Genomic DNA, 22,644 nt, shown 5'->3' with positions numbered 1-22,644 from the left:
TTCGCGATGCCGACGAACATTAAAAAAGGAGCTGCCCGTGACCTTGTCGAGTCGGTCTCGCTCTCGCTTCTTGTTACGCCGCCAAATTGCGGCCTGCTTTTCTGCTGTCTCGACGCTCATTCTTTATTTTGTTTGACACAAGTTCGCTGATTAAACCCTTCTTTTCAGTTCATAATTTACCGTCTCTTGGCCTTACTCCGTGACAATACGCGCCTTGGAAGACGACGGGGTTTAGGGTTCCCCAGAGATTTCGCTCTGTTGAGTGGGGTAGCAGCTGTCCGGGCAAAAAGTACTGGCTTATGGAACTATTCTGAGCTGGATCCAACATGCCCCAGCGTGGAGTAGTTCTCTATGACTGCAATATCAGAAAGTGAGGCACACCTTACGCCAATATGTGCTATTCTTTTAAAGCATTTGTGTGTTCTAACATGCTGAATAAAAAAAATTGCAAGTTGACGTGTCAAGTAATTTTTATTCTCCAAGTAAACATATTTTGTATGAAATCAAATGGCTTCAGGAAAGCCTCAGAATGGTAGCCTGTATGCCCTTCTGCTTCAGCTTGGTGAAGCCACAAACAAATGCCACCTTCTCCATGGCGTTGCTTGACATCACCTCATCCGACTGGTCACAACGTGTATGCATTAATTTCTTCAAACAGACAATGTACTGCAGCATCAATGCAAGGCCTCCATAAATGCAATCAGATTTAAAGCAGAAAGGAACAGTGGTTGTAAACAAGAGGCAAATCAGTTTTACAATAATTTAGTTTGCCTCAGTTAGTAAATGTTACCTCGCCTTCCTTCCTGGTGACTGCCTTGTGGAAGCTGTAGGTGTAGTACTTTGCGCTGAATCCTGGCAAATCGCAGCGTCCATCCCAGCAAGGGCAATGCTCTTGCCTCGGAGACCTTGCAGAAGCTCAGTGTTTTGCTGCTCATACACATTGGCAGGCAATTATGTGTTATAAATCAATACGCAATGCAATGTTTTATTCTCTACACTTATTCCTACTCTGACTTACCCGATTCGCAGCAGGCATCAGATAACCAGTCTGATACTTGTTGTAGGTGCGCTCCGAGATGGCTTGAATGTTGACGGACTTGTTGCTGCTCAAGATGGTCGCAGGAGAAGCACCTCCAAAGAGAATGGCTGCACAAATGCAAACATTGCCTGTTGCTTTGCCACTTACCTTTGGTTGGCTCCACCATGTCTCCTGTTGACAATCAGTAGTGTGCCGACAACATCTGTGGTGTTGCAGCAGGGGGCATGGCACTTGCGGCACACCTTGAAACGCTCCAAGAGGCACCCTTCAAAAACAATGAACTTTTGCTATTTGTGGGGTGGTGCCTTTACGCAGTCACTGTCGTCACTGAAAATATAAATAAAACTGTAACATATTCTGGAGGTTATTTGAAAGTACTACTTTTGGAAGCTCACATTTGTGGAGGGTGCATAGCTGGTGTCACCAGGAGCATCGCTCTCCTCCATGCCGTCCTTCTCCTTGTCTGCATTGTAAGGACATTGTAAGGACGTTTTAGAAGGTCAGGTACTGGTGCGGTTAGCATGACCGTTAGAATGGTGGGGAATTGTGGGCAACGCTCACCCGAGTCACTGCTGTCCTCAGCTGACTCATCCTCCACATTGGTGCTGGTGTCGCTGTCACAGCTACCTGAGTCATCTGAGTTTGTCTTGCTGTCAGAGTCCCTTGGGCCATCTCGTCTGTCCTCTGGATCATTACTGTTGCCTGCATAAGAAGGCCTATCCAGCACATTGCTGACACTTACCTCACCATCAAGTGGTATGCGAGTTGAACTGCGAGGACGGCTGTCCTGGGCCTGCAATTGGGGGGTTGTCCTTCGGACTGGAGATGGCGATTGAACCTGGAGTGCTGGGGCAGGCTGCAAAGGTGGCATCCTAGCACTGCACTCTTGGTTCACCTGTGCAGTTGCAGATTCTATACACATTTCAAACAGAGGAATAATTTCCACTAAAACTAAACAATGCCGAGGTTCTCACATATACATACTATGCAATAAACTGAGTATTCAGTCACACTTACGCACTGTTGTATTGCCTTCTTGTGTGCCTGTGTCTGCAGGATCTGTCTGTGTACCAACAGACGCACGAGGAACAAAACAGGCGCAGCTGGAAGCCTGCAACAAACATTGAAAAAAGTATTGGGCATGGTGTAAAGATTTTTCACTGTTTTGATGGCACTCATGTTCAGCTGAAGGTGTGAGCACCAAATATGAAAGGCCTATGTTTGCAATTTGTGTCTAAAGTGCACTGAGAGTCAGTAAGAGAGTTGAATGGGAGTGGCAAGGGAACCCACCACACTGGTGTCTGACGCAATGCTTTGTATGGCTGGTCCAACCATGTAGGTTGCGTCGAGCTGACCAGATGCAGTAATTTGGACGTCCCTTGTCCCTGCCAGTGACTAAGGGTAGAAGAAGAAATAATAGTGCAACATGCAACTTGTGCATAATGTACATTCCGTCCTGGGAGTCGGGATGGCCACGGTACCAAATTTACAGTAGAGGAACCTCCAACGGGGCTGTCATGGTTTGATGTAGCTGCTGGCCTCTTCAGGCCACTCTTTCCCGTCAGCAGCTGGTTGAAATGCATAGAAGAAATGTGCATTGGTGGTGGGCTACAGATGTAGCTTGTTCTATATACACTCAATAGTACTCGAACTGTGCAGGTGTGTCGTGCAGGGAAAACTCAAACTCTAGGTGGTGGGGGTTGAATGCAGGATCCTGGGTTCTGCTTAGTTTGCTTTGAGGGGTGGCAGGCATCCCATCGCTGAAATGCAATTTAGAGCAATTTTTGGGAGCACCAAAATATGCATTCTGAAGCAATTTTTGGAGCACCAAAATATGCATTCTGGAGCAGTTTGGAGCACCAAATGTTAATTTTCTGTGCACTTTGTAGCATGTAAATACAGATTTTTAGCACTTTACAGCAACCAAGTTGACTTTACAAGAATTTTGAAGTTGGCACATATTTCACCAGGCATCTTTCGCTATAACGCAAATGTGCTCCATCCCATATTCCAGTTGAAAACCATCAGGGGAAACTTTTTGAGAGGAATCAATTATATGTAATGAGTATTAATACTAAAAAAGGACAACAAGCTGGTTTATGCAATTTTTGGACCAGATTTATTTTGAACAAAGAGATGTAAAAAGAAGTCCAGGATTTAAAGCCTCTATAGTTTTTCATTTACAGTTTCCAGCTTGGCCATATTTGCAGACGAACTTGCATTTGCCTCGGCAAGAGGTACCCGACCAGATTCGATCTCGTCCATGTTCTTGTCCCTCAGCCCCATCTTGATGAGATGGGGCTGAGGTCTTCAGTCTCCAGGAGCGCATTTCGAATGCCTCCAAATGTCAAGTGGAGTTCACAAGACACGACGGGACTCGGATATACATGCGACGTTGGACAGAAATAGCGCAGTTTAAAAAAAAAAAACAACGCCGGCTGAATATTTGCATTTTAAACGAAAAGGTTCCCACGTGACTCAACGCTACGCGAGTTCGCCCCGTTACGTAGAGCGAAAGTCTCACTGAAAGCCTAACTGAGGTCAGCCAGTCACACGCTCTTACCTTTCTTCATTGCATTCGATGCACAGCAGTCCCCTTCAAAGCCGGCTGTTCTGAACAGCGGGGTAACGTAAGCGTGGCGTAACTGCACAAAACGGTGAACCTTGGCAGAAATCGAACTCGCTCGAACCACGCCACGGGTATGACCAAGATGCGAAGAACAAACAAGAAATGTCACACCCACCTTCAGTTTCCTGTCGCTAGGCGGAGTGCCGGAACTGGTTGCGGGACCAGTTCCGGGTTCCGTTAGGTGTCTCACTTGTGTAAGGTTGCTGTTGGCTCGGGTAGATGGTGCAAAATGCCGTCCAATCCGCAAACACGGCTTTTGGAGCACTTTAGCGCAATTTCGCGAAATTTAATCAGGATGGTGCAGGAAATCGCTTTAGGTGCAAAATGGCACTTCTGGTGCAGGAATGGAATCCCTGGGGGTGGGGATTGAACCCAGGATCCTGAGTTCTACAGTGCGAGCCATCATTCCCCGTGCTCAGAGCCGGTGTACGCGAGTTCACCCGGCCACCGATCCCACCTCGAAGCGAATTGAGTAAATTTAGTTTGACATCTTGCAGCCATGCAAAAACAGAAAGTCAACTTTGCTTCACTTACCAGTTGTGGTGGCAGTGCTCTTGTTGCCTCTGGCAGCCACAGCGTAGGGACAGCACCAAGCTTCAGTCGCACACACTTGTTCGAGTCAACAGGACACAGGAAGGCGTCCCGGGTGAAGTGTCGGGAAAATACCTTGACACCGCTATGGCTAGGCGGACATCCGATTGTCTCCAGCCAGACAGCAAGCAAGCTGCTGTCTATCGGTACCTTGCGGGTACCAGAACCGTGGCTCCGATGACCAGGCTTGCAGCCCACCACGGAGCAGCGAGACCATTTTCTGGGAACTGACCTCTAAAAACTAGGGGTGTGCAAATACTGAATGGTAGTTATCAAATCGAATAACGAATCGAATTAAGAAAAAAAAAGCCGAATATCGAATTGAATAGTGATTTGATTTGTAGGTATTTTTCAAAGTGTGCTGCGAATGAGATTATTGTATGTGCAGAATATGCATCTCGTAAGGAACAAAATCTCAAGTGTAAAAAAATTCTGGTAAAAAAAAAGAAGCAGTTGTTGATGAATGTTGGGCACTAAAGATCCAATATTATGGCGCAAACATAATCTATCTACCCTAAGCGTCACAAAAACCCAAAGTTACAGCCACGCATGTCTTCTTTTCTCAATAAAAGCACGACCTAACACCACAACATCTTTTTCTTTTATATTTATATATTTCAGAAAAGAGGCGTATTGCGATATTTGGTCTCAATTCTAAGAAAACAAAAGGGCACTCGGGATTTTTTTTTTTATATGATAAACAAATAGCTGTTTAATCTGAGTAAACAGGCTTAAACTATATAATCTAAAGTGAGAAAAAAAAAGACATGTGGTTAGGTGGCGGAAGTTACCGTCCAGCTGCCGTTATGCATCCATTCCTTCGTTTATCTATCCTGTTTTAGAGAGCCTAGATTTAAAAGAGCGAGCAAGCGAAACTGAAACCACGGAGACGGCTCCAGCGCAGATTGGTCCTAAGTGCGCATGTGTTCTGTAGTCGCGTGGAAAGAAGGCGAGCAAACAAATGAGTGACAACGCCTGCCCTGCCCGATCGGCGCTTTCGTCTTTTGGTCACCTTCTCGCAGTTCGTAATTCAAACGCGGATGTCAAACTGTTGGAAACTCTCTCAAACCTAGGCACACTATTGTTTCGTTCCGAATCAGAATTTGCGGCTTGCGATTCCGAAAGAATGACGACGACAACTCGGCCGGGCCAGTTTCATCGGCGTGGTTAATGTGGTTTTCTTTTTGTGACCATGCAGTCGCCAATTTCTGTGAGCGTGGCAAGTGTGTTACATCGGCGCTTCAATTTGAAACGAGGGGTTTTGCTCGTGAAATGAATTAGGCATGGCGCGGAATTCCAAACAATTCCTCTCTGGAAGCGGTGCAAAGGGGAAGTTTTGGTTGTGAATCAAGGTTAGATTGCTTCACGATCATGAGTAAATGTGTGTGCGATAAAGTTTGTGGCGTTTGTTACTTTTCTTTTTTCTAACATGTGTGTTAGATTTTTGTGGAATGGTAGGACCAAGAGGTGTTTCTCGCATGGTCTGTCGAACATTGTGGAGCTAACATCAGGAGAAAAAACTGCTCGTGTCAGCTCCGCGCCGACCGTGCGTCTTTGGCCGAATATATTGAATACGGTCGAGTGACCGAATACTAGGAATTCGATTCACGAATCGAATTACTAGGGAACTTTCTATTCGATTCGAATTCATACATTCGACTATTCGCACACCCCTACTGAAAAGCTATGTCAACACATGCAAACCAGTATACACCAACTCATGTTTACAAACAAACCGGAGCGCCCCTAGCGGACGCCACCGGCGCCGCGCATGCGCGATGGGGGTGTGGGCAAGAAGCTCGCCGTTGCCCATAAGCAAACCATTGAAATGCGATGTTGTCGGTGTTGGTGTGAGTCCCCGCGCTCTTTTTTGCGTTAGAATTGTTGATTCTACGTCCTCCTAGCGATGTCTGACTACTTGAGCGGCGTCAGCGAAATTAACGAGGCTCGTTACACCTCAAAACTTCGCATGAATAATCTGACATGCGGCGATTCATTTCGCGTGGACGCCGCAGAACGTACGCTAAAGCCTGATCCACATGATGAGATTTCGCTCGCAATTTTCAGTAGCGACGTCGCTCAGATTGCAAAAGCGTGAACCGTAGCTGAGATGGTCGACGTCGACACTGAAAATAGCAAGCAGAATCTAACCAAGTGAATCAGGCATAACAAGTCGGTGATGGCCACTGGTAACAATGATCAACATCTCCTTGTATCTACTGTTTACGTTGAGCCTGCTTACCAACCTTCAAACTTAAGTCTTTTGAGGCCTGCACTTCTTGTCGCAAGTACCGGGCCCACGTTTGGTCTACGGGCCGGTGTCCTCTAAAAGAGCAGACGACAAGCAGAAACGTTTGAAAGAGCAGACGACAGTTCGAACAATCAGGCGACCGTTTGAACTTGAAGACACACTGAACGTAGTCCGCATGTGGTCCGTACAACTTGACGGTTTTCCGACGTTCATTTTTGAACAAAACAAATAAATCTGATGGCCAGAAGTATCCGTGAATTCAACCCAAAATGTTTCCCGCCCAAGCAATCGTTGTCCGACGGCGTCTGGTTTTCCCTTTTCACGGCACATATCCAGATTCTCGGACGAACCGAGCGCATGAAAACTGACTATCAAACCTTTCTCGACCCTTTTGGTACAGCCACAGTCGCAGCATTTTGACAAGAAGGCAGGTTTCTGTCTGGTTCCTTTCAAAACAACGCAGGAATACACGTCTCAGATGGACACTTCCGCCCACAGCCCCGGACCGGAAGTGCGTTCGACGCGCCACCACCGCTCCATGACAGAGATGAGTTTGTGTATACCATATTTTCTCGCGTATTACCCGCATCAAAACTTTAAAAAATATCTGGGCAAAAGAAAGTAGGGGTGCGGGTAATACACGAATTTGGATGCGAGTGTGGCTTCACGGCAGTACACGGCGAGCTGCTTGGTCGGAAGGGACGTAGATTTCCCAGAATCCCTCTTAGCCATTGCTTCCTAGGTACTTCCTCCCGTCTCCTTGTTTATCTTCTTCTTTGGAGTCGCCATCTTTGCATAGTCTACGCCAGTGTTGCTACTCCTACTGATTTTTTCAAAATTCTGCTGATTCAGTGATAATACCACAAAATCTACTGATTTTTCTCCTTTTTGCCTACACATGGTCCAAAACTACTACTATTGGCTCCAAGGCGCGCCCTCGAGTAATTTCGGCGCATTTCGGTGGAACATTTCCATCCTCCTTGGTCATTTCACGTGTGTGCGTGTGTGTCTGGGTAGGCGTTGTAAAAAGAAATGAGGAGGAAAAGCAGAATTTATTGCCTATTTTTCTGCCTTCAAGTACCCAATCCTTTGCTCAGGGCACTCGACGGCGTCTCCGGCTCATTTCCCCTGACTGGGCTCGCTTTTTAACAATATCCCTGACAATTCCCCGATTTTTCCCGGTAATTAAAATTTCCCAGACAATTCCAGGTTTTCCCAGGAATTGCTTCTTTAAGAACTGCTGCTGCTTGACATCAGGTACTATCGCGGCCGGTATCAGCTGAAACGGCACGTGTGGCGCTATCAGCGCCACCTGGCATATTGCTTCGTAAACACTGGCACCAACTGATGCAGAGACAAATCTCCTCGTGTGCTCGTGCCACAGCGCACTTCCGGCTGTCTGGTAGCGAGACGGCTGGTGCGGTATTGAGTGCGAAGGTGACAAGGTCACACCTGTCATTCTCCAGAAATATGAACCAAGATCTGAGCGTGAGCCACTCATCGCAAACTGATGGTTGCACAAATCGAGGCTCTGCACAAAAGTACCGCAGAGCTTGGTTTGATTAAATTTTGCAAATGGTTTCATGTATAACTCTCGCCATTCAAGAGAACCAAGGACTGCGCTGTAAAACCCAGGGCTACAGGTTTCTTGCGATCCCCACACCTGCCTGTTGTCATATGGGGTGAGCACTATACCGGCAGGCCGTGAGTCACTGCTGTGTAATGCCTGTTAAAGCATTCCCCAGCTAAACCTCTCATTTCCAATGCAGCGGCAGAAATGTCGGTTCTGAGGGGTGTTAATGAATGCTCCAGAAAGGCCTAATCTGTTTGCAGAAGAAAGTTAAATTCACTCAAGTAAAAAGCAAGTGGGTAAATAACAATTTAATTTGTCCCTTCACTGGCAAAGATGCAGAGGGAAATTATCTAAGAATAAGGCCTTCACAAGTGTCTATAGACAATGGGTTGCATGGTGCACCCATCGTGACGAATATTGGAACGGCGTAACGAACACAGGAGTAAATGTGTCTCGGCCCAGCGTGCGTTTGCCCAGTGATACGACAAACAGCACTAATAGTCCCGAGCGCAAGGTGTCATGGCGTTTCAGCTCCTATTCGCTGTAATAGTACACAATATTCCTCTGCAACCACAGCCCACTGTGGCTCGGTGGAGAAAATTGATAAGTGCAGCGGTAAACAAAGCTACGTCTGTGACGACAGCCAAAGCGATCTTCAGTAAACGGAGGTAAAAAAAGACTACCTCAATTTCTGCATGTTGACAACAAGCATGACAATGTTAGAAACAATTGAAAATTATTTAACCGAGTTACTAAAGATTGTTGAATACGTACAAACATCACCTTACCCTTTAATAATTAGAGCGATTCCTTGTAGGTGTTAAGTATTGTAACACTCTGTGCAGATGTCCACGATTGGAACATTCTTCCATCAGGCCTGTCATTATCATAAGGAATGGTGCCTTTCTTCACATGCAAGCAACCTTTATGCATATACTTCATTTTGTATTTACTGAATAAAGAGCACTCAAAGTGGTCAACATGAAGTCATATTGATGACTGCAAATAAATGGTAGAGTCTAGCGTGTTGGGAGCAAGGAGAAACAACTTACTGCCCACGGCTGCCAGCTTGTCAGGAGTCAGTGCCCTCTTCGGAGCTGCTCGCTTCAGCCGCCTGCAGGGCTGCCCCATCACGCTTCGGCGCTGCAGGTTGACAGGACCGAAAACCGCCTTCGTCGCCCCATTGCAGAATATCGAATCTTGAGCTGCATTAAAAATAAAGAAGATGTAATGCTACAAATATCTTTTTGGGGCAGTCGGACCATCATAGATGGGTGAGTAAGAATTTTATCACGGTAACATTCAAACTGGATTATCGAACCAGGAATCTTACTTTAAACTACGTGTACCATGGAGGCTTGCCAAAATTAAAGGTAGTCTCGTTATTAGCCTAGTGATTATTTTCTGGATACAGGATTGTATATTCTGAGTGACATGAAAAAACTGCACTTTCTTAACCAGTTGCAGTCATGCGGAGGACACTGTCCAAGAATATCAAATGCATTATGGGCGGGTTTTCATTTTCGAACAAGCTCCGATACTGTCACGAATGACAAATGATGAGGCGGCAAATAACTGAAGAACTAAACGTTTAATCCGGCGAACTTGCGTTCAAAACAATATAGAAGAAGCTTAGCGTCACAGGCGTCGATGTCGGTGAAACAGCACGGTCAAACGCTGGGGCGAGACTAACATGCTAAGATACTTACGTCTTGCCCTGTTTGCTCTTCCTTCTACGATTCCCGACAACTTCACTAATGTCAGCGCGTAAAACTACACTCGCAATCGAACAGCATATGTCTCACATTTTCAGAGCCCGTCAAAGGTTTTCTTTTTTTCTAGTACAAAGTGAACAAGTAAAAAAAAAAAAATAATAATAAAAATAATTATAAAATAATAATAATATTAATAAACGTCAAAAGCCATAGAGTTATTATAATGCACGCTAGAGGTTCAACTGGCGCTAGTGTGCTGTTGCAAATTGAAGCAGACAGCAAGCAGTCCGAAATCGACTTTCGGTAATGCATTTCTACGGAAAAAAGCGAGTGCATTTCCTCTCTGCGCTCGATTATAAGAGCAAATATCAAGAATAATTCGTACGTACTAGGCACATTAGAACATTTCCCAGACACGCAGATTAAATAATTGGTCAGTTACGGCGTTTTTATTTGATATTCGTGGCATGAAAAACGGTGCTAAAACCGCTTCGTACATGTATTTATGTGCACTGTCGGACACTGTTAGCGTGAACACGGCGCCGGCGCTTTACAGCATGGGGGTATATCGCCCCGAGATCGAACCGTGTCGCCACCGTGCGGCCGAAATGGGAAACGTGCGAAAGCGGGGATCCCGCCGTGCGTTGTCTGCTACGGGCGCACGCTCAGAAGCATGGATCTCGACGACACAAGCCCGTTTGAGGCTGAGCTTGACATTCCTTATTAAATGTTTTATGTTTTCGTTGCCGTTTCTTCTTACTAAAGGTTGTGTTGTATCGTTTCCCATGTGTAGAAATTCAGCAAAGCGATTACTATTAAGTCGGAAGCTTCCATAATCTTAGTGTGTTGGTTTGTATACAATCGCCAGTCCCACATGTTTTTTGTATCTCGCACAAACCGTGGCTTTCATAAAGCATCGAATGTTGAGTGGGTCTGCGGTTTGATTAGAAAAGTAACCCGACTGATCACTATCCTTAAATAGACTAATCAATCAATAAATCCGTATGTTGATTAACGTCTTTCACTCATATTGAGTGAAAGACGTTAAAACTACACATTTGTTTGCTGGTTTTACTATATGCCATAAATGACATATTGCATTCCCATTTTAAACTTCACGTTGTGAGTCCTACATAAATATGAACACGGGAAGCCTTTTAAAATGGAGTTTTTTTTTTAAAGTTATTATTTAAACCATATAATCACCCTCGGCGAAATGACAAGCACGCTGAAGTGGTTTACCGTGCAAGCCTGTGTCACAAAAGAAATAGAGACGTCAAAAATATTAATGCAGGCATTTTTTACTCCTTGTTGACTTTCTCCAGCACAAGACTCCAATTAACTGGCAAAAAAAATGCAATTAAAGCATTACTTGATTAATCTGAAAGTTAATCGATGAACTGTCCAGTCCCGATGTACGTTAGGTGAGGGCGGAGGGTGATCGGAAAGTCTCGTGAAGGTCGCTAGCCCTCATCAATAAAAGAGTATCACTGCGATTGATGCTGTCTGTGTTGTGGTGCGCGTCGTGTGTTTGGGTTGCAAAGTCTACCGTGTTTGAATACAAGATTATTTAGCCAGATATTTATAGTATTAGCCTTTTGACATCCGCGGCGCTCACCAAAAAAATTCAAGCGGGTGAACCCACACTACCGAGAAAACCATTTAATAATCGGAACATTGCTGCGTTGCTCGGTTACACTCTTTTATTACAGTCTCGGCAGATATATTAGAAAAGTTTGTTTCAGTTGTCCTGCCAACTGTGCAGTTTGCAGATCTTAACTAGAAGAAACACTCTCTCCTCATCGCAATGCATTCGATTTTTCAGACACCAAAGAACCTACCCACACTATGGCACAGTAAAAGGGCAGAGGAACTTAATAGCATGGTAATTTCCATTACAGCGCTAACTTATCTTCATTCTTGATTATTATATTACTGCAAAAGCTAGAAGTTAAAAAAACAAAGCACAGAGGCTGCGATTTCACAGCCCACAACACCAGTATTTTGTTATCTGGGTTGGAATTTATTATTTTTTTTTAATTCCCATGTTGATGAACCGATACATCCATTTTAAAATAAACAAATATTTAACATAAATATTCCAGTTCGGCCGGAGACAGGCATCAGTCGTGGTTATCCATGCTTTTTAACGTCTGCCTAGAGCAGACGACGCACACACAGAAGCGATTATAAAAATTTAGGCCGCACGCTGGCAACACGATTTGATCTTCACTGAAGCACCGAACAGTACCGCATCCTTTTCCGCTAGAATTGTTTTGCCACCGATAGTATGCGACAGAATAAACGCAAGAATCTACGCCGTCTCGTGCGCGAACGTGGAGAGCCTATGGGGCGACCGTTCTCCTATCCCCGCTTTGATGATGATGATAGCGCGACCGTAGCGCCACCTCTAGGTCGATCTCGAGGCCAATACGTGCCAAACAAACGAAGGACATGTGGAAAACCAAGAGAGCTACGGCAAGAACCACGCAGTAACTCTGGATAAGTAACTCCTTGTGCTTGCAGATGATGAAAATAAATTGAAAGTTACGTAATATAGTCCGATTTGCAATAAATAAGTACTGCTTTATTCTTTCTGCTCATGAATACATGCGAAGATGCTTGTTCTGCGTTAAAATCATCACCCGCACGCTCCAAATCTTTGCAAATGGGGGAAGCCAGAGAACAGGTGCCCGATAAAAACTGCCCAACAATGGAAATAATAAGAAAATACACCTTTCGTAGCCCACATACTTTATTCTTTACGTTTGGAACGTTTTTTTTAACCACTCGTAAAGGTGCACGCCGGGGTCATTTTTATATAGTGAGAGGACAGGCATATATTAGCAATATATAAGCACCAACGGAATGCTGCCGAACTTTAAACACACTCTACATTCCTTTCGATTGTTATTTTGCTTGGAATCGACGCTCGTTTCTACATACCTGCCATGAAACAGAGGTTTGGGCCTGAAATATAGCGAAGTTTAACATCGTTCAGTGGTAAAGGAAAAATGCTGTAACTAAAGCAATTACACTTTCAAAATATTAATAAAGGTACATACTATCCGGTACAACCGAAATAACAAAAGTCATTAATGTTATTTTCCGGCGACGAGACAAAATTCACGCGCGTTTTCTCATAGGAATACACAGGAAGACAGGAAAAGTAGACTGCATGCTGTCTGCTTCAATTTGCAACCGGAAGTCCCGTAGACACTAGCGCCAGCTGAGCCTCTAGCGTTTATTATAATAACTATATGTCAAAAGCGGGATCCGAAACGTTTCCAGCGGACCTCGAGTAGGACCGTAGCTCTCAAGTTTTGAGCAGCGCTCCAGGCGAGGAAAATAGAATATTTGGCTCGCGTTTCGAACATGCGTCAATAAGCTTCTCCACTAGTTTTTTTCTACTCCGTTCCATTCTTAGTGCCAGCGTAGCAGAGGCTACAAGAGCGAGCTGCGAGCTTTCAGCGTCCCTGTGAAGCACGCGCGCTCGTGCAGTGCGAGCATCTTTCAGGAGGACGTGCTTTTGCGAGTAGCTTCGGCTTCGCTATCACGTAAAGTGAAACATACGTGCTCGCAGAACCTATGAAAGAAAGCAAAGATGAAAGGAATGTTTAATAGGACGCTGCGGCCGCAAGCTGCATATTTTTATTTATTTTTTTTATTTTTTTTAGAGGTGGTGTTATCGCGCGTCTTCAGATGCTTGCATTCGAACGTGGCACGTGCAAAATCGAACGTTACAGAGCCACCTGGATGGTTCAGCCACCATAACATGGTCGCGTCTTGCGGATGCGCTCGCGCCCCCTGCCCCAGAGCAACGGGTCACACAATTCAAAAGCTATTATACGATGGTTACACTCGGATCTGACTAACCGAGCTGCTTTCCGAATGATGCTCCTTGATCCGGCAAATAATGCAGGAAGGGAGCAGCTGCACGTTGTAAAAAAAATGGGATTGATTTCAGAGCTCACGTTCGAAACGATGAACCAACGGACACAACTTTCTGAGAACGAACAAACATTGCCGCCATTGCCGCCTGGGAGCCTGGGATTTCAAATTGATTTCCGGTATGACTTCCGGTTCTCTTGCCCTGCCATCTGATGAGAGCGAAAAAAGGTTCGAGAAATGTAACCGTAAACGCGTAACCAAAAATTTACATGCAACGAAATGCGAAAACCGTTAATAAAAAGTTACCATTATTACGTTTTCCGATGCGCAGTGTCACGCTCTGTTGACCGACCAAAAAAAAGTGGCGGCAAGCGCGGGAAGTTTAGCAGACGACAGTTGAGCGTCTCTTGGGAATCCCGCTCTGCGACCGCCACTCGACTGAGTCCCAACGAAAATGTCTTCCGAAGACCTGCCTCGTTTCAGCCTCATCCGAGAATACTTCTCGGATGAAGAATGGAGCGCCATGTCATTCTACGTGAAGTCCAGGATGACCAATCTCAAGGAAAACTACGATCTTCTCCTAGGAATGGGTGAGCGTTGGCAGCTGAGCCTCTGAAAAAAAGCGCGTCTGCGAATTCGGGGAAAGGGATGGCTGCGAGGAATAATTTGTGACATAAAAATATTTATTAGTATTCGATACGTTACATTAGGATACCAGGCCTGAACACCGGGTCCCCGGTATATTGTAGCCTCAGCACCGAGGTCCGCTGTGAAATGCAGATACTCGGCAGTGACAACGGCAAACCCTAACGGCAAACCTTTGTGAGGTTAAGTCTGTGCTTATGCGAAGAGCAAGTCGCTTCTTCGGCAGCAGTTGCGGCGACCTCAGAACGACGCCTAGCAGTGATTGGCTCTGACTGAAGGATAGTGGGTAGACCTAGAGGCAGCCTGCTTTGAGTTCTACCCACTGTCCTTCAATCGGAGCCAATCAGAGCTCGGCGTTTTTCTGACGTCACCACAACCCCTGCGAAAGAAGCAGACGAACTTGCGATCCGCATTGTTTCTTCACCCGACAACCAAATATTGCAGGCGCTACAAAGTGCCCCCCCCCCCCCCCCCTCTTTCCAATAGACCCCCAAAATTATAGACATTTAATATACAAATTTTGTTTTGTTTTTTCTTAACAGAAAAACGAACTACGCCTCGACGAGCGTTCGTTCTCCACCCAAATATAGCGCTAGTGGTCTGAACCAGACAACAAAGTTTCAAAACTCTCCCCGTTGGCTTATTCAAAAGTTAATAGCGATTTTCCGAAATTTACAACGGGAAAATGGCTGCCGGTGGAGCTCTCGAACACATGGAGCTGAATGGCGTCAGTTACCGAAAACGGGCGCCATTTTCCAATCGAAATTATCAGAAAATCACTTATGACGTTTGAACGAGTTAATGATTACTTCTTAAACTTGGGTATCTGATTAGAACCTCTCGTGCTACATTTGGAGGGAAAAAATTTTTTGCTGAAAAAAAAGAAGGGGGGTGGGGGGTTGCGTCATCTTTCAGGCAGCGTGGCTTTAGGTAGTCGGCCTTTTGTAGCAGGCAAAATATTGATGTACTGGAGCAGCCACTGACGCTTTTGGAGCAGATGCCAACATCTGTTAGCACATCACTTGAAAAGAGAAAACGTGACTCCATCGCTAAATGCATTTATCTTTGATAATGATTGAGGGTTCCTCTTCGATGCTAAAGCATATTACCTACCTTTTTCTAATAAGAATAGGTAGGGCACAAAAGGAATTCACAGGGCCTTTTCTTAGGAATAAGGCGGAGGTCACAGTAGGTTTCATTTACAATGGGTATTAAAACAGTGTTTAAAAATGAATAATGAATTACTATGCCTATATATATAATGTGTGCAAAATTCCGACAAATACCAGCCTACCTGCTATCAGGAATAATATGTAATATATAATAAACTGAAGAAACAACCATCCACAAATAATATGAAAACCTACACCAGTGCACATTGCTCTTTGGCGACGTTGGAACCAGAGTCAAGTCTACGTTTGCCGCTCTTTCGATAGACGGGAACTACATTGACTACCGTATCTATTCAAATATACATTGGTGTTTCTTAATGGACCTTTTCCGAGAAGCGTTCTGCGCACGCGCGAGCGCGCGATGCCAAGCGGCGGAAGGCGGAACGAAAAATCGAGGAAATTCGGAAGGAGGCTGTATATCAGCGAGCAGAAGACGTAACTGCAGCATATCTATAATTGTGTTACACAAAAAAAGAACGTCGACGGAAAGGAAAACACGACGTTTGGGTGGACGCCACGGATGCCCCTCTTTCAAGTCGCGTTGGGCAGGCGCCGCTGCTCAGAGAGCGAAGAAACTGGTAGCGTAGCTCCCATTATCGATTGGTAGCGCAGGTAGGTCACTTCCTCGATTTTAGTTCGTGCAGCCACCGCCTCGTGCCGTCGGTATGTGGAAAAGGTCCATTTTTATCGGCACATATTTTTGTAATACGGGTCGACCGAGAGTTAAGACCAAAAAAGGTAGACCTGTTGTAGTATCGACGTAAGTTCAGAGCCTATCACGCCAGACCAGGCGCTCCCCCGTGTCAGCCGCTGCTCCTAGCACTCCGGTGCAAAGCGGGGAAGCTCGCGCTGGCGAGAAGCGCTGAAGGTTGACGCGAGTTGCCCAAGGTGCCATTGTGCACTGTAACCACGGCACGGAGCCATGTGCCGCACATTATAAGTAAAGGGGCGACGCAACGATCTATGTGCCGCTTTGAACGAATACCTGATGTTAATGACCCATGAGACGCGTTTCACCCCGTGCAACTGAAGTCGCAGAAAAAAAAATAATTAAAAGAAAAACGAGCAGCGCGTACCTATTCAACTCGCAGCCAGAACAAGCGGCTACGTGATCTGGAACCGATTATGTGCCGCCAGTGTTGATCACAGCCAGGCGCTGGGGTTGGTGAAGCACAGGACACGCACTGAGTTCCAGACGTTGTTGTGGTTCGTGTATTGTCCTCATCGCAGAGATTGGACACGGAGCTCTACCCGAATGCTTGTCGAATGAACTGCTGAATATCACGAGCCCAAATTGAGTGCTCACGCAATGCCTGAGTCCAATCTATGAGCCGCATTGAAATGCCAACACTGGAGGGTACTGCGACACGTCAGCTGCGTCTTCAAGTTTTCCGAAGGAGATATTGAGAGAAAACGCTCGCATTTGTCCTTGAAATTACACCGCAACAAAGGAGTTTCTTGGTCATTCGTTGCGTGTGAGTATTCAATTGTGTCCCACTGGTGCCAGTAAGCTCGTGTAAAGTGAAAATTAATACAAGCGAATGTCGCTGCACGGCCCCTTCAAGTGGTCTAGCCAGGGGTGCAGGAACCTGGTTCTGGCTTATCACAGTAGCCGCCATCGCACTTTTTTTTTTCGCGACTTTTAGCTTTTGACATTGCCGACATCGTCTGGAAATTTAGACGCTATCGGCGATCAACCGTCCAGCGCATCAACCGGCCAGCACAGTTCACGAGCAACCTTTATACTTCGTTTCGTCTTAAAACGCAAGCCGACGCTACGAACCAAGCGGACACATCAAACAGCATCAAAGCGCGACATCGTGGTATTCGTCTGCACACGTTTTTTCATGGGTAATACCAATAAAGTGCAGTGAATGATAAGCAACGTAATAAAACCGGAGACACGGAAACATGAAGGACACACACAACACCGTCCTGCTTAATATTCACCAGGTCGCCTCTTCCCCTAACTCTTGCAATGAATGTCCCATGACTAGCGCTTTTAGTATCTATGGTTGTATGCGGTCGAGTTTTCGAACTCTGCTGTGAGCTAAGATGAGACGAAATATGCGGTAAGTAGAGACGCTGTAAAATACATATTCGCGTCTCAAGCTCGACGCTCACCCTCCCGCGGCAGAAACGGGAAGCGCTCTCGTGAGGGCATGGCCTCCTCGTCAGCGCAAAAATAAACGGCGCATCGCCGAACGCCCACCAATTCCGCCGAAAATGTAGCCCTAGTAACGCACCCTTGGTTTTTTTTTTTTTTTTTTTTTTTTTCGTATTTACGTTTAAAAATTGCCTCTGTCGAAAAAAAAAAAAGTGTTTGTTCCGGAAAATGTTTAGACAAATTTATTTCGAGGAATATGGATTTTTTTCAAAGCGCAGCTCTTAGGCGCCCATTTCCAACTTCAGCGGCGTCACCGTCGGCGTAACCGCGCGTTGCATCATGGGAAATGTCCCATAATGCACCGCGCGAGACCCTCGGGACGTCATGAGTAATGTCACGAGGGTCCCGCGCGGTGCATCATGGGACATTTCCCGTGGTGCAACGCGCGGGGAGAGGGAGGAGAATGACGAGGGGGAGTGGAGGCGGAGGATGAGGGGCAGAGAAGGGAAGGAGGAGGAGGGATGAGGAGTAGGAGAGGGGAGGAGGATGAGAGGAGGGGAGTAGCTTGAAGGATGTTAGGAGGAGGACGAACAAGAGGAGGGGAGGAGGAGTAGCAGGGAGGATGAGAAGGAAAGGTATATACCCTTTCCTCAGTACTTTTTCCTCCTCCTCCTCAAGAGCTGCGCTCTAATTCGGTGTTAAGCGCGAGACACATGGACGGCACAATCTTCCGACCCGACAGTCCCAACGCCGCTCCGAATTGTCGCACGCAACAGTTTGAGACACATGCTTCCGACCTTGAATGCGACGCGACGATCCTTTCGGCGCCGCCCAGGAAATCTCTGGTCCCAGATTGACGGTTAGCTCGCACGAACGAAATTATTACGAGCTCGTTCTCGCTAGCGCGTGCATTCTTTGCTGCGGTCATCTTTCTCGGATGGGTCAGCGGGATTCACGCGTCCGGCTTCCCCTCGCCCGTCCTGCTATCGTGTTTGTCTCGCCAAACCCAGTACGTCATCATGACGTTCGCGCTAGCTGCGCTGCCATTGGCTGGACGCTTCCGACAGTCCGTCCGCCGTGCGAAACTATCTGGCATGCTGGACGCACGCCGGATCGCCGATCCGACGTCTGAAGCGACCAAACTTTTCGGAGCAGGCAGTCGTATTGCTGGATTGGACGTCGAATTGAATGGATTTTTATCGCGCATGTGTCTCGCGCTTTACAGGGTGTCGAAAACGTGTTTCATTTTTTAATGCTCATTAAATTTTTAGAAAGAAGCCGTGAAAACTACACTTATGCGGTTTGTGCAGGTGAGTAATAAGGCCTGGAGGACATAGTTTAGGGGGCTAATCGTAACAATCATTTGAATCATAAAGTAAAATTTTGTCCTAACTTTTAGAGCACAGCTCTTAGGATCCCGTTTCCGGCCTGAGCGGCGTCGGCGTCGGCGTCGCCGTCGCCGTCGCTGTCGCCGTCGCCGTCGCCGTCGCCGTCGGCGTAACCGCGCGGTGCATTATGAGTACATTTCCCCGAAGGAACCCGAGGTCCTCCCGAAGGAACCCGAGGTCCTCCCGAAGGAACCCGAGGTCCTTCGGGAGGACCTTGGGTTCCTTCGGGAGGACCTCGGGTTTCTTCGGGAGGACCTCGGAGGACCTCGGGTTCCTTCGGGAGGACCTCGGAGGACCTTTGGTGACCTCGGGGAGGGGGTCACGTGACCCCCCCCCCTGAGGTCACGTGACCACTCCCCCCCGAGAACACGTGACCCTCTGTACATTTCCCCTCCTCCTCCTCAAGAGTTGCGCTCTAATTCGGCGTTACAGGGAGTTGTAAACGACTTTTATTTTTAATTAGGGAATCTATCCGTATGGTTTGAATTAGAAACTTGCTGAGCATTATCAGAAACAATTAAATCACTAACTGAAAAGTGAAAGCCGTTTACCACTCCCTGTAACGCCGGATAAGAGCGCAGCTCTTGAGGAGGAGGAGGGAAGGGTACTGGGGAGGGGAAGGTATACCCCTCTTCCCTCCTCCTCACCTCCTCATCCTGTCTGCTACTCCTTCCTCCGAGCGGCGTCGCCGTCGTCTCACGAGGGTCACGTGACCTCACGGGGGTCACGTGACGTCACCGGGGTAACGTGACCTCACGGGGGTAACGTGACCCTATGGGGTCACGTGACGATGGCGATGCCGATGACGTCACCAGTGACGACGACGTCACCGATGACGTCACCAGTGACGACGACGTCACCGATGACGTCACCAGTGACGTCACGCGTCCCATAACGCACCGCGCGGTTAAGCCGATGCCGCTGAAGCCGGAAAAGGGAGCTTAAAGGGGCGATGCAACAATTTTTGTACATTGCGCAAATACCGCTTAGAACGGATCCTTGACGCTAATGACCTATGAAACACGCGTTCGTTTTTCACCCCACGCAATAGAAGTCCCAGAAAAAATTATAGAAAAACGAGCAGCATTCACCCCCTCAACTCGCAGCCAAAACAAGCGGCCACGTGATCTGGAGCCGATTATATGCCGCCAGTGTTGATCATAGCCACGAGCTGAGCTTGGCAAAGCACAGGACACGCGCTGAGTTTCAGACATTGTTATGACTCGGCTGGTGTCGTCGCTGCAGCGATTGGATACGGGTCACTACCCGAATGCTTCTCGAGCTAGCAATTATCACGAGCCCCAGTCGAGTACCCACGCAATGCTCGAGTCCAATCTATGAACCGCATTCAAATATCGTCATATGGGTGTACTGCGATCCCCACGTTACCTCATCAAATTTTGCCAAGGAGAGATTAGATGAAAATGATCACTTTTGTCCTTGAAATTACACCTCAACCAAGGCGTTTCTTGGGCAGTGGCGTTGCGTGCGAGTATCCTTGAGTCCCACTACTGCCAGTAAGCTCGTGTAAACTGAAAAACATTCCAATTGAATATCGTTGCACCGATCCTTTAAGAGCTGCGCTCTAGAAAAAAGACTGAGTGAGTGAGAAGCGTGCGCTAAAGCTACCAGTCGTGCAGCAGAGCGAGGCTACCTGTGCGATAAGGCGCCCTCGCGATTTTTCCGTCTCTTATCATGAAGTCCGAGCCTTGTACCTGCTACACGAGCGGTAACTTTAGAGCACCACTGAGCTTCTCACACGTTCGAGGTCTTTCCACAAATTACTGATGTCGTAGTTTTCAATGACGCTCAGCAAGTTTCCAATTGGAACCATATGTCTATGTTCACCAATGAAAAAGTCAATTAACACATTCTGCCCAATTAGCCGACTGATCGTTATGATTAGCCTCCTATACTATGCCCACTGTCCGTACAACTCACCTGCGCAAATTGCGTAATTGTAGTAATCGCTTTATTTTTTAACAAATCTGTTAAGATTGAAAAAAATAAAATGAAAGGCATAAAGAGCCTGCCCAACGTTTTGTAAACCCGAGTCTGAAAAAAAAAAAAAAAATTGGGCGGGTGTGTCGTGCACTTTTTGTTCCAAGTCTTAGGTGCTCAACATGTTGAAAGTTCACCAGCTCCCCTGTATCTCCTTTGTTATTCCTACATATATATTTGTACCACTTACCTTTCCTCTCGCGTCTTTGAATATCGTGACCCACCAATAATAATATATTCTTTTCTTTTGAATTTCCCACCTCAGCGCAAGTGCGGCGCAAGTCTTAGCAAAAATGTCAATGTGGCGCTAAATGTAGCAGACTTCCTCTCATCGCCCAATTAGGCCCAAATGGCGCAGAATTCCCTGACTGAAGATGTATTTGTATCAAATGTCTGGGCTCCATGAAACTGGCAACAAAGGATTGCCGAGTTCAGTCGCTGCCTTAGATCCCCCTTGCACTCGAAGAAGCGATGCCAGTGTGATGAACTTGAATGAGGTTCTTCCACAGGCTGCACTCCACCGGTACCGGACTTCATCAAGCCGAAGCCCTCATCAAGACCTGGATCGGCAGGGACAAAGCGTAAGTTTTAAAAACGGGAAATGTCAGGCGGAAATGTCAGGAACGCGTCGAAAAAAAAAAAAAAAAAAAAAAAACTGCTGTATCGAAAAAAAGAAAAAATGTGCACATAGTTTTTTTGGTGGATGTACGACATTTCAAGCATCGACGAAAAATCATTTCACCATGCTCGTCGCTTCCAAGGCTCGACAGGGGTCCTATGTTTTCGAAGTTTATTCTTAGTAAATTTTAAATTGTGTTTTAGGGGTTTATTTTTCGCCAAAAAATCGTGGTTTTTCGAAATTTATGTTTACTATATTCCTAATTCTCCGAGATTCGGAGTTTGATAATTCTGTGCTCCCTCCTACCAAGATTCTCTTGAAAGACAATCGATCTTTTTTATTTGCTCTCAGGACTATATAATAATTTTTTCGGATAAATCTGAGGTGGCCAAACTTTTTCCGCCTAGCGTTTTTTTTTTTTTTTTTCAGTTTTTCGGATATATTTAAAAACACTGAACCGTATGCTTAAATCTTGTAAATTAGATACGCAAATGAACACTCGAACGTCATAAAAAAAAATTAAAAGAAAGACCGAAACACAATATTTTCATTTCTTTTTTTAGGCGAGTTCCAGGTATCTTGCTTTTCTTTTGTAAACGGCGAAGATTTCAGGGTTACCCGCATGATCAGTCGCAATTTTTTTGATTCGTCTTAGAGAGGCCTCGACCACTGCCGCCGCAGCACCATCGGGGAAGGAGAACAGGCCCCCCAAGGTCGGTATCATGACGTCACCGAATGGAGGCCAACGCAGGGCAGGGGTATCGGACGGAAGTGCTGCCTTAGCGTTCGGCCGAAGCTGCGCCGCTTTGGTCTCATTTCGATGATGCGAAAACTTTATAGTCTTACGGCCTTGCGCCACGGCGGCTCCGTGTGGCGTAGTTTTCTGCCTGATTCTGCGACACGTTCTCTGCATCAGTCAGTTGGGTGAATGGGTGGACGATTGTGGCTGAAACCTGTTCATCGAGTGGCGTCTGTTGCGCCACCTAGACAAAGCTTTTATTTCAACACTAAACTCACGACCAC

General features: G+C 46.4%; 3 protein-coding genes and 1 long non-coding RNA gene across 7 annotated transcripts in view; 2 read left to right on the top strand and 2 right to left on the bottom strand.

Moving 5' to 3' along the window:
• The window catches only part of LOC115318793 (gastrula zinc finger protein XlCGF17.1-like), a 57,203-nt gene extending 47,920 nt beyond the window's left edge, over positions 1–9,283 (bottom strand). The window contains exon 1 of the mRNA XM_042293468.1: positions 9,136–9,283. Within this exon, the coding sequence (XP_042149402.1) occupies positions 9,136–9,214 (79 nt within the window). The 5' untranslated portion in view covers positions 9,215–9,283. The remainder of the gene's footprint in view (positions 1–9,135) is intronic.
• Positions 1–22,644, top strand: part of LOC115311041 (histone-lysine N-methyltransferase PRDM9-like) — a 56,841-nt gene that overhangs the window by 27,279 nt on the left and 6,918 nt on the right. The window lies entirely within an intron of this gene.
• On the bottom strand, positions 1,435–2,451 carry LOC121837701. Its single transcript, XR_006078306.1, has 4 exons — positions 2,330–2,451; positions 2,057–2,150; positions 1,601–1,895; positions 1,435–1,502 (listed from the first exon to the last, which is right to left on the bottom strand). It is a non-coding gene; the product is annotated as an uncharacterized LOC121837701 (long non-coding RNA).
• Positions 14,059–22,644, top strand: part of LOC115318783 (histone-lysine N-methyltransferase PRDM9-like) — an 83,048-nt gene continuing 74,462 nt past the window's right edge. The window contains exons 1-3 of one of the 3 annotated variants that reach the window (XM_040213761.2): positions 14,059–14,279; positions 21,512–21,583; positions 22,279–22,334. In XM_040213761.2, the coding sequence (XP_040069695.1) occupies positions 14,144–14,279; positions 21,512–21,583; positions 22,279–22,334 (264 nt within the window). In that variant the 5' untranslated portion in view covers positions 14,059–14,143. The remainder of the gene's footprint in view (positions 14,280–21,511; positions 21,584–22,278; positions 22,335–22,644) is intronic. The other 2 variants (XM_040213760.2, XM_040213762.2) reach the window with 2 other exon arrangements.

This window comes from Ixodes scapularis, unplaced genomic scaffold, assembly GCF_016920785.2.
Source record: "Ixodes scapularis isolate PalLabHiFi unplaced genomic scaffold, ASM1692078v2 PGA_scaffold4__175_contigs__length_147842914, whole genome shotgun sequence".
Lineage (NCBI taxonomy): Eukaryota > Metazoa > Arthropoda > Arachnida > Ixodida > Ixodidae > Ixodes > Ixodes scapularis.
This window is presented reverse-complemented; position numbering and strand designations above follow the sequence as displayed.